Source organism: Trachurus japonicus, chromosome 18, assembly GCF_045865225.1.
Source record: "Trachurus japonicus isolate A0001 chromosome 18, Traja_1.0".
Lineage (NCBI taxonomy): Eukaryota > Metazoa > Chordata > Actinopteri > Carangiformes > Carangidae > Trachurus > Trachurus japonicus.
In genome coordinates, this window is record NC_140924.1 from 30,404,944 (window position 1) to 30,420,090 (window position 15,147).

At 44.8% G+C, this 15,147-nt stretch overlaps 1 protein-coding gene across 2 annotated transcripts in view; it reads left to right on the forward strand.

Moving 5' to 3' along the window:
• Window positions 1–863: 863 nt before the first annotated feature.
• dhx15 (DEAH (Asp-Glu-Ala-His) box helicase 15) overlaps window positions 864–15,147 on the forward strand; it is a 30,013-nt gene continuing 15,729 nt past the window's right edge. Inside the window, exons 1-6 of one of the 2 annotated variants that reach the window (XM_085760089.1) lie at window positions 864–1,049; window positions 2,802–3,138; window positions 4,329–4,522; window positions 5,592–5,751; window positions 7,627–7,845; window positions 13,240–13,407. In XM_085760089.1, the coding sequence (XP_085616215.1) occupies window positions 1,042–1,049; window positions 2,802–3,138; window positions 4,329–4,522; window positions 5,592–5,751; window positions 7,627–7,845; window positions 13,240–13,407 (1,086 nt within the window). In that variant the 5' untranslated portion in view covers window positions 864–1,041. Of the gene's footprint in view, window positions 1,050–1,070; window positions 1,225–2,801; window positions 3,139–4,328; window positions 4,523–5,591; window positions 5,752–7,626; window positions 7,846–13,239; window positions 13,408–15,147 lie in introns of those variants that run through there. The other variant, XM_085760087.1, reaches the window with a different exon arrangement.

Here is a 15,147-nt window from a genome sequence, read left to right on the forward strand (position 1 = left end):
TGACTTTGTTCTAACGCTGACTTCTCCTTAACCATCACCATCAATCCCCCTGCTATAAGCAATGAGCCATTCGCCATTATGCAGCTTGTTAGCAATGTCCAGGCTGTGTAATTACCTGTGTCAACGGCAATGATTGTCTTCAGTAACAGATTATTCATCACTTTATAATTGTAGAGGTTGAAAAGGGTTTTTAAGCTCATCTAATAAAACTTAAAGCGCAAAAAAATGTTCACGCCTCTCACTGTTCTTGGTTGCACCTACCAGACTGGATCAAGTGTTTGCACATGATGAGTCCTGTAACAACTGTCCAAATAAAATAACAAAAACTGAGTGACTTCTGGGATTTAATTTGAAATGCACCGAGCATGATCTAAAACATAAAAACAGGAGTGAAAAAAATAGTCTATATTCAGAAATCTCCTTGCAAGCACAGCATTTGTGTAAGAAAGAAAATTATGATTTTATTGAACACTTGCAGTAGCCTAGCCTATTCCCATATAAAAACAGTCTGTTTTCCTGTTTTTTGTCTTGTCATTTAAATCCCACTCAAACAATGTGAAACATGAGAAACACATAGGCTACTGCAGCTTTCAGCTCTTCCAGCATGAAAGTAAGAAACATTTCAAGAACTCAGCTGTAGTCAGATGGACATTTCCCAAAACCCACCATTCTTTCAGATGGGATGCTCTCAGTGCATGAGACAAAACACAGACCTGCTTTTACTGCAGTGAGCCAGGCTTTGCACTAAAGGGGGCGAGGCTGGCTGTGTGTCTCTGTCTGTCTGTCTGTGTGTGTTGTTTGGCGGGCACAGCGTCATCCTCGACCGAGAGGCAGCAGCAGCAGCAGCAGCAGCAGCAGCAGACCAGACCTCCTGCATCCTCCCCCCACACATCCTGAACCGCTGCGCTGTTTCTGCGGGCACGGCCACGAGCTTTCACGGGCAGCATCATGCGCGGGACTCGGTAAAACAGGGACCTGCATCGTGCTCACCTGTTCTCACTAATAAAACGCGGCTTTCGAGTCATTTTGTCAAGGATAATAATGATGAGGTAAGAGCTTCCGGTCGCCATTTTGCCGGTGTTTAACGGTTTATGGGAGAATTTGCATGGAATAATCGTCCGCGAGAGCCGTTGTTTGGATCGATACCAGCGGCAGGATGTCCAAGCGACACCGGCTAGACTTACGTGACGATTACTCGTCGGTTAAAAAGAGCTCCTCTGATGGGTATGTAGCGTTAGCGTTGCCTTAAAGCGCCAGACTGTTGCAGTGTCTTTGAAGAGTGCTGCAGACTGTTTGTTATTGTCCCGCTGCTAGCTAGCTCGCTAGCCGCGCTAATGTAAAGTAGGGAGAGAGAGAGTTTAGCTAGCGAGCTAGCAGCGGCTAACCAGCCGGGACAGGCTGGCTGCAGACGGAGGCTAACGTGAATGGAGCTAACTTAGCAAACAGTTACCCAGCAGCCATCGGCCTGGTCTGCACGTGGCTACATGCTAGCCGGTGCTAGGATAAGCTCTGTTTAATAGATAAAGCATAAGCATTTACGATACAAAGTGACTTATGAGCACGGACTCTTGGTTGTAATGTTGGTGTGGCGTTTAATAAATATAACGTTAAGCATTAAGACTGCACGAGCCAGGCTGGTGTTCGCCGCTCAACAAGATGCAGATGTCACCGGCAAATCTGAGCTCTCTATCATTGCTATCAAGATAATCACAGTCTGGGCTGACTGTAGAACTGCTGCATGTTTACATGCATCTTTACATGAGACGACAGGCCTGTGGAAGTTGAAGCAACCTGGGCTGATGGCGCTGTCTGTGGACAAGTGCCACCGGAGGGTACAAAGCTCAGGGTCACTGCTCCGGATTTGACTTTTAATTGCTCTTGAGAGAGATGCTAGATAAAAATCCCCACCAGGGTAAATAAAATGTGATCTGTGTAATGTTTGACACCAGTAACATACACAAACAAAGACAAATAGCATCATATCTGGAGTGGAGACTGCAGCTTCCTGACAGTCAAGGACACTGAAGGTAGAGATGTCTCCATCCAGACCTAGCTGTTAGGTCATGATGTGCCCCAGTTCTCTGGTTGTCATGCCCGGGATCACCGTTGTTGTCACCTCATTTCTGTTAGCCTGTCTATATGGGCAAACCTGCATAATATTTAGTTGAATGTTTTTATCTTGCAAACATAATTATTCAATAAATCATTCTAACTTCAGCAGTTCATTTGCATATGTGCAAGATCAAGCTGTCATTCATAACCTAATTTTGCTAGATATATTTCTGTTCTGTTATTGCAGGGAGACACATTTCACACAAACCATCCTGTACATTTGGGCCGTGTGCAGCCAGCCTCCCTGCAATACTTGGCTGTAAATACTTAGCTTGAGGGTACCTCAAAGTCAGCACTGTGCACAGCTTTTTTTTCAGCTCATGTGGGGATATAAATAGTTCATATTTTCCATCTGGACCTTTTAAATTTTGCAATGGAGAAAAAAAATAGCTGTGGATTGTGGGCAATTAGTTTATTCATGACCTTTGCATGCTACACTTGATTAGGCCGCAGTGAATAAGAATTTGCTGTAACCTTTTCATGAGATTTTTTTTTTTTCAAAGGAAAACTTGACACGGGCAAATATTTGTGTGCTGTCAAGTTCATGTTGTGCCTTTTTATCTTTGGTTTAATCTCCTGTTGTGTATTCACTCAACCTTTTCAAGGCCTAAATGGTTGCCCTCATCCATGTTCCAGTTGTTTTGCAATGCCTCATCAAATATTCATCCTCGTGCATCTTCCTCTCACAGGCGTGACTACGGCAGGGACAGAGATCGTGATGAACGCTCCAAGGACAGGGACCGTGACCGGGATCGGGACCGAGACCGTGACAGAGGCGGGGACGTGAGGCCGTCCGGGGCGTCCAACAACTCGGCTGCGTTCGGCGGCGCCTTCCTCAGGCAAAACCCCATACAGCAGCAAATTAACCCCTTCACCAACCTACCCCACACGCCGCGCTACTACGAGATCCTCAAGAAGCGGCTGCAGCTGCCGGTCTGGGAGTACAGAGAGACCTTCACCGACATCCTGATGCGGAACCAGTCTTTTGTGCTGGTGGGAGAGACTGGCTCCGGGAAGACCACACAGGTAGAAAGCCAGAAGGTTTAGCACAGCCAGAATTGAGTTGTCAGTTACCTTAATAAATACACTTTTATTTGGATTTGACTGAAATAAGTCCAAAATGTAAAATTCAGTAATAAAATTGGTGTAATGATAAAAAAAAAAACCCACAAGGTGCAGTGAACAGATGCTGCATTACAAACAGTGTCTCTCTGGAGCTGATTCACAGTATGTGGTTATTAGATTTATGTTAAGTTCTTGAAAGAGCTGGGTTGTCTGTTTTAAAATTTGCAAGAGAGAAGATTAGAGTAATCACTGGTTGGTCTCCTCCTGAGGGGAATATAAACTATCTTTCAAACGCCTCTTAAATGAAATGGTGTAATCTCGTCTGTGCTTTTCTGGCTTGATGCAGGAAAGCGTGTGTACTCCACACATTGATCGTGAGGTTTTGAACTCCACTGTTAAGTAGGGGCTACATTCATGGATGAGTTTTAGGGATCATCGTTCTTTAGATGAAAAGAGGAAAAATAATCAGACGCTGTTTGATGCTCTATTCAGCCAAAAACGGATCAAGGTGATTGTGGATGAAACAACAGGTTTCTCATGTTATCAGAGGAGAAAACACTGTGTTCTTTTATCTAGATCAAAGTCCAGCCAAGTCACTGTTACAAATACAAATAATAGTGGCAGTTGAAATTATATAATCAATATATTATTAAACGTTCTGGTGTTTAGAGTCAGGTTTGTTAAGTACTAATAACAGCTTACTGAATGTGAAATGTTTATGTCCTCCAGTCCTCTAATTAGATTGGAGACATTTCTGAACTGCAGTGATCCAACCTTCAACCGTATTAGAGTGCACGTACGTGTCTCTACGTTCAGGCTCGTCTTAGCAGGCTGCTTCTGTTTTGAAGCTCAAAGCGAGAGCGTCCTTTTTGTGAAATTGTGACGGGTATGATTTACAAAGGTATTTGCTTTGCAGGGAATAAGCGACTGTAGCAATGCACTTTCAAGTGGTAGCGCCATGCTAATCCTTTATTTTTGAGGAATATTAGTAATAGGCTGGTGCACCTGCTAATTAGTTTCATCCCCCCCTCCACCCGCTTGCCTTTGATTCCTCTCACTTCTTTGCTTCCTTTTTAAAGTATTCTTTCCACACGTTTTATCCGTTCAAACAAAAAAAAAAAAAACCCCGACGTGTGTCTGCCGTCTTCCAGATCCCTCAGTGGTGTGTGGACATGGTGCGCTCTATGGCGGGACCAAAGCGAGCGGTGGCCTGCACCCAGCCCAGGAGGGTGGCGGCCATGAGCGTGGCCCAGAGGGTGGCGGATGAGATGGACGTCATGCTGGGGCAGGAGGTGGGCTACTCCATCAGGTTTGAGGACTGCAGCTCTGCCAAGACTGTGCTCAAGTAAGAAATCAAGAATCCTGATTTGTTTAAGAATCAGTTTTAATACTCTTGGTCCCACGGGAGGGTATATGGGGAGGGAGTAGGGCGGGGGGTGATACATTATGTTAAAGGGATAGTTCAACATTTTGGCAAATTTGCCTATTCCCAAAATCCCTATAGTCATAGGAGTAGGTTCATTACCTTTAATTATCAGTGCATGTTGTTTTGAGATCTGCAGGGAAGAGACACGAGCTGCTCAGTGAACACAGTGGAGGTGAATGGTACAGGTCCCCTGTCCCTCATCAAACTCATCAAATACACAATCCAACAACTCCAAGACACTCTCATGGAGAAGTTGTGACCTGCACATTCACCACACTATGAAATAATCATGTGTAATCATGCAACATTACGACACATGAAGCAAATACTCGGAACTACTACCACACTACCGTGCCTGGAATGTAGATCTGGCTACTGGCCTTGAAAGCAACTCTGTCTTGTAATATTACATTATTATTTCATAGTGTGGTGAATGTGCAGGTCACAACTTCTCCACAAGAGCATTTTGGAGTTGTTGGATTGTGTATTTGATGAGTTTGATGAGGGACAGGGGACCTGTATCGTTACCTCAATTGTGTTCACTGAGCAGTTTGCACCTCTGCCCCGCAGATCTCAGAACAACATGCACTGATAATTAAAGGTAATGAACCTACTCCTATGACTGTAGGGATTATGTAGCCAAATTAGCCAACATTTTGAACTATCCCTTTAACGGGAATTAACGTTTGTATAGGTATGTATGTAAGCTTATGTTTATATCATCGAAAATGCCTTAAATAAAGTTATTTAAAAAAAGAAGAAAATAATCGGTTTTAATTTAGGAAAATCCATTTTTATGTTTTTCTTATTGCCCCGGTGCATGGAGGGGAAGTGTAATGTTTTTTGCCCACAGCACATTAAAAAGGATTAAATCTATAATTTTTAAGCAGGGATTTGTTTAGATAATGAAAATGTACATGGCGATAAAACCTTTTGTGTGTAACTGTCTCTGTTCCTGCCTTGCTGGATCTCCTCTGTTCACCCACAGGTACATGACAGATGGGATGTTGCTGCGGGAGGCCATGAACGATCCCCTGCTGGAGCGCTACGGCGTCATCATCCTGGACGAGGCCCACGAACGCACGTTAGCCACAGACATCCTCATGGGAGTCCTCAAGGAGGTGGCCCGCCAGAGGTCTGATCTTAAGGTACAAACCACTGTCTTTCTTTCTTTATGGCCTTAGTTTCAGGATTTGGTAGCAGGTTGTAGAGATTCTTAAATCTCAATGTAGCCATTTATCCAGCGTTCGCCGTTTGTTCTGGGAAATCAAGTGTAGCTCACTTTTATTCTGTCCTATCCCCTGACTTGGTGTCGAAAGTACTCCTGACTGACATCTGATTTGTTTCCATATGTCCCACCTAATGCCAACAAAACGCTGTTAAAGCTCTAAATATTACTTCCCCCCTCCAGGATAAATCCAGTGACATCCAGTGTTTATGCCCCTCTTTTGTCACTCCTCCCTTTTGTCACATTTTTTTCCCTGACAGTGTCCCCATGTCTGACAGCTGTGTATCTGTTGAGGAGAGAGAAATGTTGCTGTTAGGCTCAGAGATGCACATCTATTCTGCACCGCAGCACTAGCGGAGATTGCTCCCAGAGTCAGCCCCATTTTAAGCCAATCAACCGGGAGGGGGGAGAACAGCGACGTGTCGGATGTGGATGGGAGTGTACAGGCAGGCAGAAGTTTTATAGGCGGTGTGTGCCAGACATAATTCTCACACAGCAGATGGATAATGACTAGTTGTTTGTCAGTGTGGAATCAAAGGTTAGATTGTTGTTCGCGGACTGTTAAATGAGGTCTAGGTTATTGGGAATGATCATCCACCCACACCCCTCTATCTCCTTCATCCCCCATCCCCTACCAAATTTGAAAGTTTAATTTGCCTTGATTAAGAGCAATTATGATGTCTCGCAGAGCGTAAAGCGAAATGCAGAGACGCTGGCCCCTGAAAATGTTTGAGATTGAAAATGGGAGACGTGTTTCCCATCAGAATCCTAATGCGCTCTATCTAATGGCTCTGGAGAGAACATTGTGTACCCAATATCAGGAACAAGGACTGCCATAGCTCTGTGTAGGTCAGTGACTTGGCCGGTAATGCCAAGTTCTACATTATAGACACCATCTTGGGTTTGTGCCAGCGCGCTCATCCTAAATTCTTATTCAGAGTGTCATCGTCCCTGTCTAACTTTTTACACTCTTCGTCTGTCCTGTATTTGGTTACCAACTTGCCATGTGTCTTTATCTCTAAAGAGTTAACTCATTTGTCACTTAAATGGATACTTCAACATTTTGGCAAATTGGCCCATTGCAAGCTATTTTAAGAACGGCGGAGCAGAGCCGTGAGCTCCTCAGAGCTACGCTACGGAGGCTCATGGAATTTCTTGGTTTCCCTCATCAAACTCATCAAATACACAATCCAACAACTCCAAAACGCTCTGGTGGACAAGTTGTGATCTGCACATTCACCACGCTATGAGATAATAAAGAAATGTTACGAGATGGAGTTGTTTTAGAGGTAAATTCATGCAAAACCGCTGAAGCGCATTGCCGTCGGGGGCAGTTTTTTGGCGAGCAGTCTCTGTATTTACCTTGAAAACAACTCTGTCTCGTAACATTCCGTTATTATCTCATAGCGTGGTGAATGTGCAGGTCACGAGAGCATTTTGGAGTTGTTGGATTGTGTATTTGATGAGTTTGATGAGGGAAACCAAGAAAATCCCATGAGTCTCAGTAGCGTAGCTCTGAGCAGCTCACGGCTCTGCTCCACCGTTCTAAAAACAGCTTGCACCAACAATTAAAGGTAAGGAACCTACTCCTAAAACTATAGGACACTATCCACATAGGATAGTGGAGAGAGAGACAGGAAATGGGAGGCAGAGAGGGTGGGGGGTTGGGTGACTTGCAGGATAAGGCCGCTCGATGCGGGATTCGAACCGGGGCCGTCTGTAGTGAGGACTATAGCCTCAACACATGGGGCGGGTGCTGTACCAACTGAGCTAAACACCGTCCTTCTCTGTCCAGGTCATCGTCATGAGCGCCACGCTCGACGCCGGCAAGTTCCAGGTGTACTTTGACAGCTGCCCACTGCTGACCATCCCCGGACGCACGCATCCCGTGGAGATTTTCTACACACCGGAACCGGAACGGGACTACCTGGAGGCGGCCATCAGGACCGTGATCCAGATCCACATGTGTGAGGAGGACGAAGGAGACGCTCTCCTCTTCCTCACTGGACAAGAGGTACGGGGTTTTTCATGCATAGCCTGTTTTGTTCTCCAGGTAATCTAGCTGTATTATCGTCAAGCACTTTCATTAGATGCATGTAGAGCTCCTGCTGCTGCTGCTAATGATAATTTCAAGTCAGTTAGTTAGGTAGTGAGTTGGTCAGTGGGTACGCCCTGAGCTACCAATAGTGATGATAGACATCTGAATGTGATCAATCAGTCCATAGCCAGTTCCTTTCATTTTTGGCATGCATTTAAATCAGTGGTTCCCAGCCTTTATCAGCCCCATTTTGACATCACAAATTTCTGGTGACCCTGCAATCACGTGATGGCGGCCGTGAATCAAGATGCGCCAGCTCAGATATTTTTATAATGCTGCATTTTATTTGAACTTGATTTATATTTGAGAAAGTGAAAATATAGGATACAGCTGTTTAAGATTGTGTGGTGTTTTTAATCATAATATTTTTATATTTTTATCAGTATTTTTTTTTTTATAAATTACGAGACATTTCAGGCGACCCCATTTGAATTTGTGGTTGGGACCCCACGTGGGGTTGAAAAACACTGATTTAAATGGTCTACTTAAAGGGATAGTTCACCCTAGAATGATATTTCGCTCATTATCTACTCACCCTCATGTTGACTAAGGGCTGGAAGAATTTCCAGAGTCCACCGTCCCTTCTCTGAGTTACAGGGGGTCTTGGCGTAGCAGTGCATGTCCATATAACGGTTGCAAAGGGACACCAGAGCTCTTCGTAAAAAAACACACACAAAAAACATCCAAATACCTCCATGATGCTCGTATGTAATGTCCGTCTTGTGCTGAAGCCCCAAATTGCGTAATTGTCCCGAAAAAAATTCAATAAGTCTATATTTTAAGCTTGTTTGTAGCGGAAGCTTCTCGAAGCTCCTCTTCCTGGTCCGTCCAAATCTCGCGTGATTTGCGCCGGCGTCAGTGCGGTTACTGCGAATCACGCGAGATTTGGAGCATCATGGAGGTATTTGGATGTTTTTTTGTGTGTGTTTTTTTACGAAGAGCTCTGGTGTCCCTTTGCAACCGTTATATGGACATGCACTGCTACGCCAAGACCCCCTGTAACTCAGAGAAGGGACGGTGGACTCTGGAAATTCTTCCAGCCCTTAGTCAACATGAGGGTGAGTAGATAATGAGCGAAATATCATTCTAGGGTGAACTATCCCTTTAATATTAGTCTCACATAGGCATGCACATGATTAACCGTTAACCAATAACAAGAACTTTGACCGATTAATACTATCAGTTTTTTTTTTTTTTTATTAGCTCCTTAAGTCGCCAACTCATGGGGGCATGTCGACATGTGCAGACTTCCATGTGCCTTCAGTCATATTTTGCAGCAAAAAGTTACACAGGAGGACTGATACTCTGACAGTATGTGCAGCAGCCCCCATGAAGGAAGATCAGACAATAAATGTAGCCTACACGGACATAGATGTGCATCACCTGTAACAACGGCGCTGCAAAAAAAGAAAAAAAGAGGACATCGCTGCTCTCCAGCCAGTTCAACTGCAGCTCTCCTGCAGCCCCTCAGAGGAGCTCTGCTGTTCCTCTCTCTTCAGTCTGGTGTTTGGCTGCACTTTGTATAAAAACAATTCTACATTGGACGATCTAACCTCCATATGAGCGCGATCAGCTGAGACAGAGCACAATGGATGTGGGCTGATTAGTTGTCGGAGCGCACGCATGTATTTAACGGCAACAACAACAACAAAAAGATTGGAGCGATCAGTTTTTTATTTTTTTGCCGTTAAATACACACGTGCGTCGCAAGCGTTGTAATCCAATCGGTTAATAATCGGTTAACCAGTGTCGGTTATCGGTCAGAAAAAAAAAAAATTCAAAATGTGCATCCCTAGTCTCACACTTTGTAAAAGTTCCACATGAGCAACATGTTGTTTTGGTTTGGTGGCTTGTTGAGCTGTGACACATTGAACACGGTGGGAGGCCTGCCTGCAGTTATAATTATATGCAAGTATAAACCCCAGGTGATCAGTTTAAAGGTTTAAATGTGATCATTGTCTAGAAGCATTAATTTAGATCTAGCAATAATGTATTTTTTTAATAAAAATCAACTAGAAATGATTGGCAGCCAATCAATCAATGCTTTCTGCTTCTACTAATGTTAGAAAACTGCCCATCTGAATTTTCTCGAGCCTGAGATGTGATTATGTGAAAAAACACATATATTGTTAATTCATTATACTGTAAATAACTATTAAATGTTTGGTGTTTGTGCTTGACAACAACATTTCAAAATAGTTGCAAATGAAACTTAATTGTTTCAGCAATAGACTGATATATATAATATTGTTATTTCTGTCCAAATACATCTACAAACTTAAGGCTGTTCACATTAATCTAAAAACATATGTGAGCTACTCACACACATGCATCCTCTGCATAGGAAATGATTAATCCTCAGACTGATAGCTGTTAATACATGTTACTGTGCCTGTTTGGGAAACTACCAGCATTTGCACAGTGAAGGGAAATATATATATTTTTTTACGAGGAGTGACCCAGATTCTGCCCTTCCCACGGATCTCTGAAATTAAGTCATTTATTATTTTTTTTCTCTCCTCCTCCCTTCCCTGCAAATGTTGTCCACTGATGTGTAATGGGGGGCAGGGTTCATGCCCAAAATGATGAATTTTGTCACAGCTGGGTGGACGGACACACACACACACACACACACACACAGTTAGAGAGTAAAAACACCAGCAAATATTTCAATCTCCTGATCATTGGACATGAGAAGCCCGACAGAGCCGACAGAGTCTGTGCAGTTTGATTAAATGGTTTTCCAGAACATGTGATAACTTGTGTTTTAAGATTCCTCATCAACTCAAGGAATCAGTGACTCCTCCAATCCTATATACTAACAGCATGTTTATTAGCAGTAATTATTTGTCACCCAGCAGCAGCAGCAGCAGCTTGACTGTTGCAGTACACCTTCGTCAGTTTTCATTAGTCAAAGCATGATCAATATGCAGCTTGTTAAGAAGGGGATGAAGTCATCGGAGGGCACGGCGTTTGAAGTGGTCTCCTTTGAGGGCTGGTAATTGATTTTCGATTACGTGGTATCCCAGCTGCTCGGACGGCCAGAAACACCGATAGTCTCTCCTCCTGAACGTGTAAAGTTTTGGAATGTGTTAGTCTTTTATTTTTTCTCTCTCCTCTCTCTTTTCGCAGTTCGATGTAATTTGTTGATGCATATTCCGCCCCCTCTGCACTGTGTCAAGCTAAAGCATTATTGAGAGCACTCCCACGGCGAGTTCATTATCAGCCCCCCCTAATTGGGTTAAAGAAGTTAATGTGTGGTAGGTCTGGCAGAGATGGGTGTTCAAAGGGGTGCTGCAGCGTGCCCCCTCAAGCGCTCCTTAACCTCTTCAGTCTCCCAGCAACATTGATGCAGACTAATGATCAGGAAGGCAGATCCATCGCACAGCCATAGAGTCAGACTCTTTTTATCCGACTGTTTAATTTATAACAGACGAAAGCAAAAAACGCTCAGCGGCTGGCCTCTTCTCTCTTCCACAGTTTTTTTTTCGGTGAGATATTTCTCTCCCACAAACAAATAGAACCGAAGCACCAAACCCCAAACAAGAAAGTCGAAACTTATCACAGCTGTTGAGCAAAGATAAGTCCTAATATTTAAGCTTACCCCTCAGCAGCTGACATCAAAACACGGGGATTGGCAAGGGGGGGGGGTTGGTGTTTTGCTAGTCAAGAGGAGCTCCTAAATGTGTCGGTTATTAGCTTGGCTGTAGATTGTTGCTTCTGGGGTCGCAGGAAGAGCTGGTGGACAGGTTCCCAACACTGGCCAACTGCCCCCGTGTGTGTGTGTGTGTGTGTGTGTACGCACAGACGCACACTCTGTCTTCGTGTCCCCGAGGGACAGACAGCCAGCTTGCTTCCAGCACTTTGGCAAAGAGGTCCATTTTTTTCCCCCCTCCTCCGTGGCAGCTGCTGCATCCAGAGGCTTGATAGGCTATTAATACCCAGGATAATTTTACCAATCCATTCAGATTTACCGTTTTCCACTTGTCACCGTGTTGATTAAGAGGCACATGGCCATCAGCGGGGTTTGACTTAATGCAATGAACAAGGGGGCAAACGGGGCTAATAACACATTTTCAGTTCGGGAAAAAAACCCAGGAAACATCGCCACAGTGATTTCTCACGTTGTGGCAAGTGTTACCAGCTTCACACAGCGGTGCACAGGAAGTCACTTTCAGCCAGTGCTTTTAACTAATTTAAGCACAGCTTTGCTTTTAGAAAATGACACAACGATGTCGGGGAAGTTTTCCAGCGTAGGAAATCAAAACGGTTGCACAACGTGTCGCTGTGATGCTTGTAATCTGTTACCACAACCACCAGCAACATCATTTTGTTAACCCGAGGGCGCGTTTTCATCAGCACCTCCTCCGTGGTGGTGGCACTTTAAAGAGCTGCTGCATTGTTCCCATGGGCCTGCAGGTGGTGCAACAGCACAGGCTGTAATGTGACACATATAGTAACTGCTGCTTCATGAGGATTAAATGATTGTTGTTAGGAAAACAAGGAAAACGCTTCTCAACAGCGGAGAAAGAAAAGCTGTTACATGTTGTTCAGGGCCACACCAGAAAGTACTTAAAAGCTCCAAGTGTGATCATGTGTGTGTGTGTGTGTGTGTGTGTGGCAGGTAAAAGAAAATACATTTTCCCATGTTAGCAGGGCGCTTGTGTCTGCGGGGTATGTGGGTGTGTTCAGTACATTTAATATTGTACTCCAATAGGCCCTTTGAGAATAGGCCCCGGCCCTGCGCTCACCATCATGCTTTTCTTATTCCTGGTGCTACTCAGGTCCTCTGTCTGTCTGCCAGCCCACCGGCTCTAGAACGTTCAGCTCCACTAAACTGATCTGCCATGATTTGCCGCTGGTTATGCATCAGTGCTGCAGTCTCATCTCACATTCCCCCTCTACAATACTGCACTGTGGAATAATGAACCCTGTTTGAGTCTGTCTGGCTCCGGTGTGTATGTGTGTGTGTGTGTGTGTGTGTGTGAGCGGGTGCGTGCGTGCTGGCCGTGCCCATGTTTTCCGTGATTGCTGCATTTGACAACAGAGCCACAGGGAGTTCAGCAAAGCATACTGCAGTCCAGGTTTAATTTCCTCCGTCAGATGGAGCGATAGTTAGAACAAATGTACTGTAGCAGGGAACCACGGTTTCCCCCGGCCGCCCTTTCCCCTTATCATCCAGTTTTGCCGCCATTGTTTATCCAGGTGTTGTTGAGATCCTCTTTTGATTTTTTTGTGGCCGTTTTTTTTTTCTTTTTTTTGCATACGCGTGCAACGCCCCGGATTAATCGCCACGCTTCTGTCTTTCAGGAAATTGACGAAGCCTGCAAGCGGATCAAGAGAGAGGTGGACGACCTGGGGCCTGACGTCGGCGATATCAAAATCATCCCATTGTACTCCACGCTGCCTCCACAGCAGCAGCAGAGGATCTTCGAGCCACCCCCACCCAATAAACCAAACGGCGCCATCGGAAGGAAGGTATAACTGCCTGGTTGCTATAAAAACACTCAAGAGGGGGAGGTTGAGGCAGGGAGTCTGAGAGAGAGGGTAAGTAAAAAGGGAAAATTGAGTGGGGTTGATGTAGAAAGGACAGATGGGGAATACGGTGGGTAAAGGAAGAGAGCTGCAAGGTAGGGACTGAAAACTTTTTTTTTTTTTTTTTCCCCTTCCTCAGCTTTAGTGCAGAACTGACTCACACAACATATGCTGCTTTTGTCAGCATGCGATTCTCTGCTCTAAATTATAACTGGGGTATTACTCACGCCCTCTGAGCCTGAGGAAAGTATTGCATTCTCAGTCATTTTTATCTTTCCACTACATTTGCACATGCCCTGCTGCTGCTCAGAGAGGAGGCCTAAGACCTTTGCTGTCTGATTTTTGGGGGAAGGTTATATAAGCTGACCAAAAAACGTGGACTTTTTTTTTTTTTTTTTTTTCTCCCCCCCTTTCCGCCGTACGCACGAGGATGTTCTTCCACCTCTTAATCTCAGAGGAGTTGGATGATCCTCTTATTGATACAGACACAAGACAATTCCTGCGTTTTTTGTGTGACAGCTCCTATTCAGATGGGGCTCATCATCAGAGCAGCAGCAGCACCACCTGCGCTGCCACACTGTTGGCCGGGGATCTGACAGAATATCAGAACATCATCACTGCCAGCGAATGAGCAAACATTCACCCCCAGCATCTGATAGGGGACGGTGTTGATGAATGACTCATCGCTACAACCCCTCTAATTGAGGCAGATCAAGCTGACATACGAGCAGTGAAAAATATTTATGGGCTGTCAGAGTTAAACAAATTGCGATACTTAAAAAACGCTGAATTCAACCTGTTTTGCCATGTGAATAAATATGCACCGAGTCAAAATTTAAACCGTATTATTTGACTGTGAAACAGGCACTAAGTCTCTCTCCCAGTGTTTTGGCTCTGCTTGTTCAAAGAGATCCTGACATGAAGCAGCGCCATGGCGTGTAGCTCCTTCCTCCTGTTGAACATCTTTTCCTGACTTTTCCTTAATTCCCTCGACTTAAGTTACTTCAGAATATCAAGCAGGCGACGGCGCCGTAACCTCTGAACTGTCAACCCTGGTGATCACTTTTTAGCTTCCGAAACAGCTCGACTGATTCCCCGTTTTCCCCTCAGACCAGATTTGTCAAGCACTTGTCGAATTGGCCGAGGTCGCGATCGGGGGGTGCGAGGGGGGAAAAAAGTTGCCGCGTTCGAAGTAAATGTGCTTCTCCTCCATATCTGACTGAGCGACTCATCAAGTGAAGAATGCGGAGATGTCATCCAAGCCAGCCCAAGAGGAAGTAGTGAAAAAGGATTAATGTTCGCCACGTCTGCCGCTACGCATGCTAACGACTGCATTAGGCACCCCTCAATTAACATAAAGCACTGGCTCGTCATTGCTCTATTTCTCCAGGAAAAGCCACTGATCTTCCATTTTTTTGAACAGTTTAATCATTTAGAGCCAAGGCGGCAATTGACTAATTACAAACAAAGACTATAATCTCACTTTGCTTCCCAGCGTCTCAAAGATGGTCTCTAACAAATGTGCCGTGATGAGTGTTGGGGTTGTTGTTTTTTTAGCATTGTCACATTTGGAATATTCCCTCAAATGTCACTTGTGATTCCGCCACATATCCATTTCAATGAGCTCCGAGTGTGGGCGCGTCGACACAGCTCAAGGCACGTTCCTCCCTTCCGCAGTTGGGG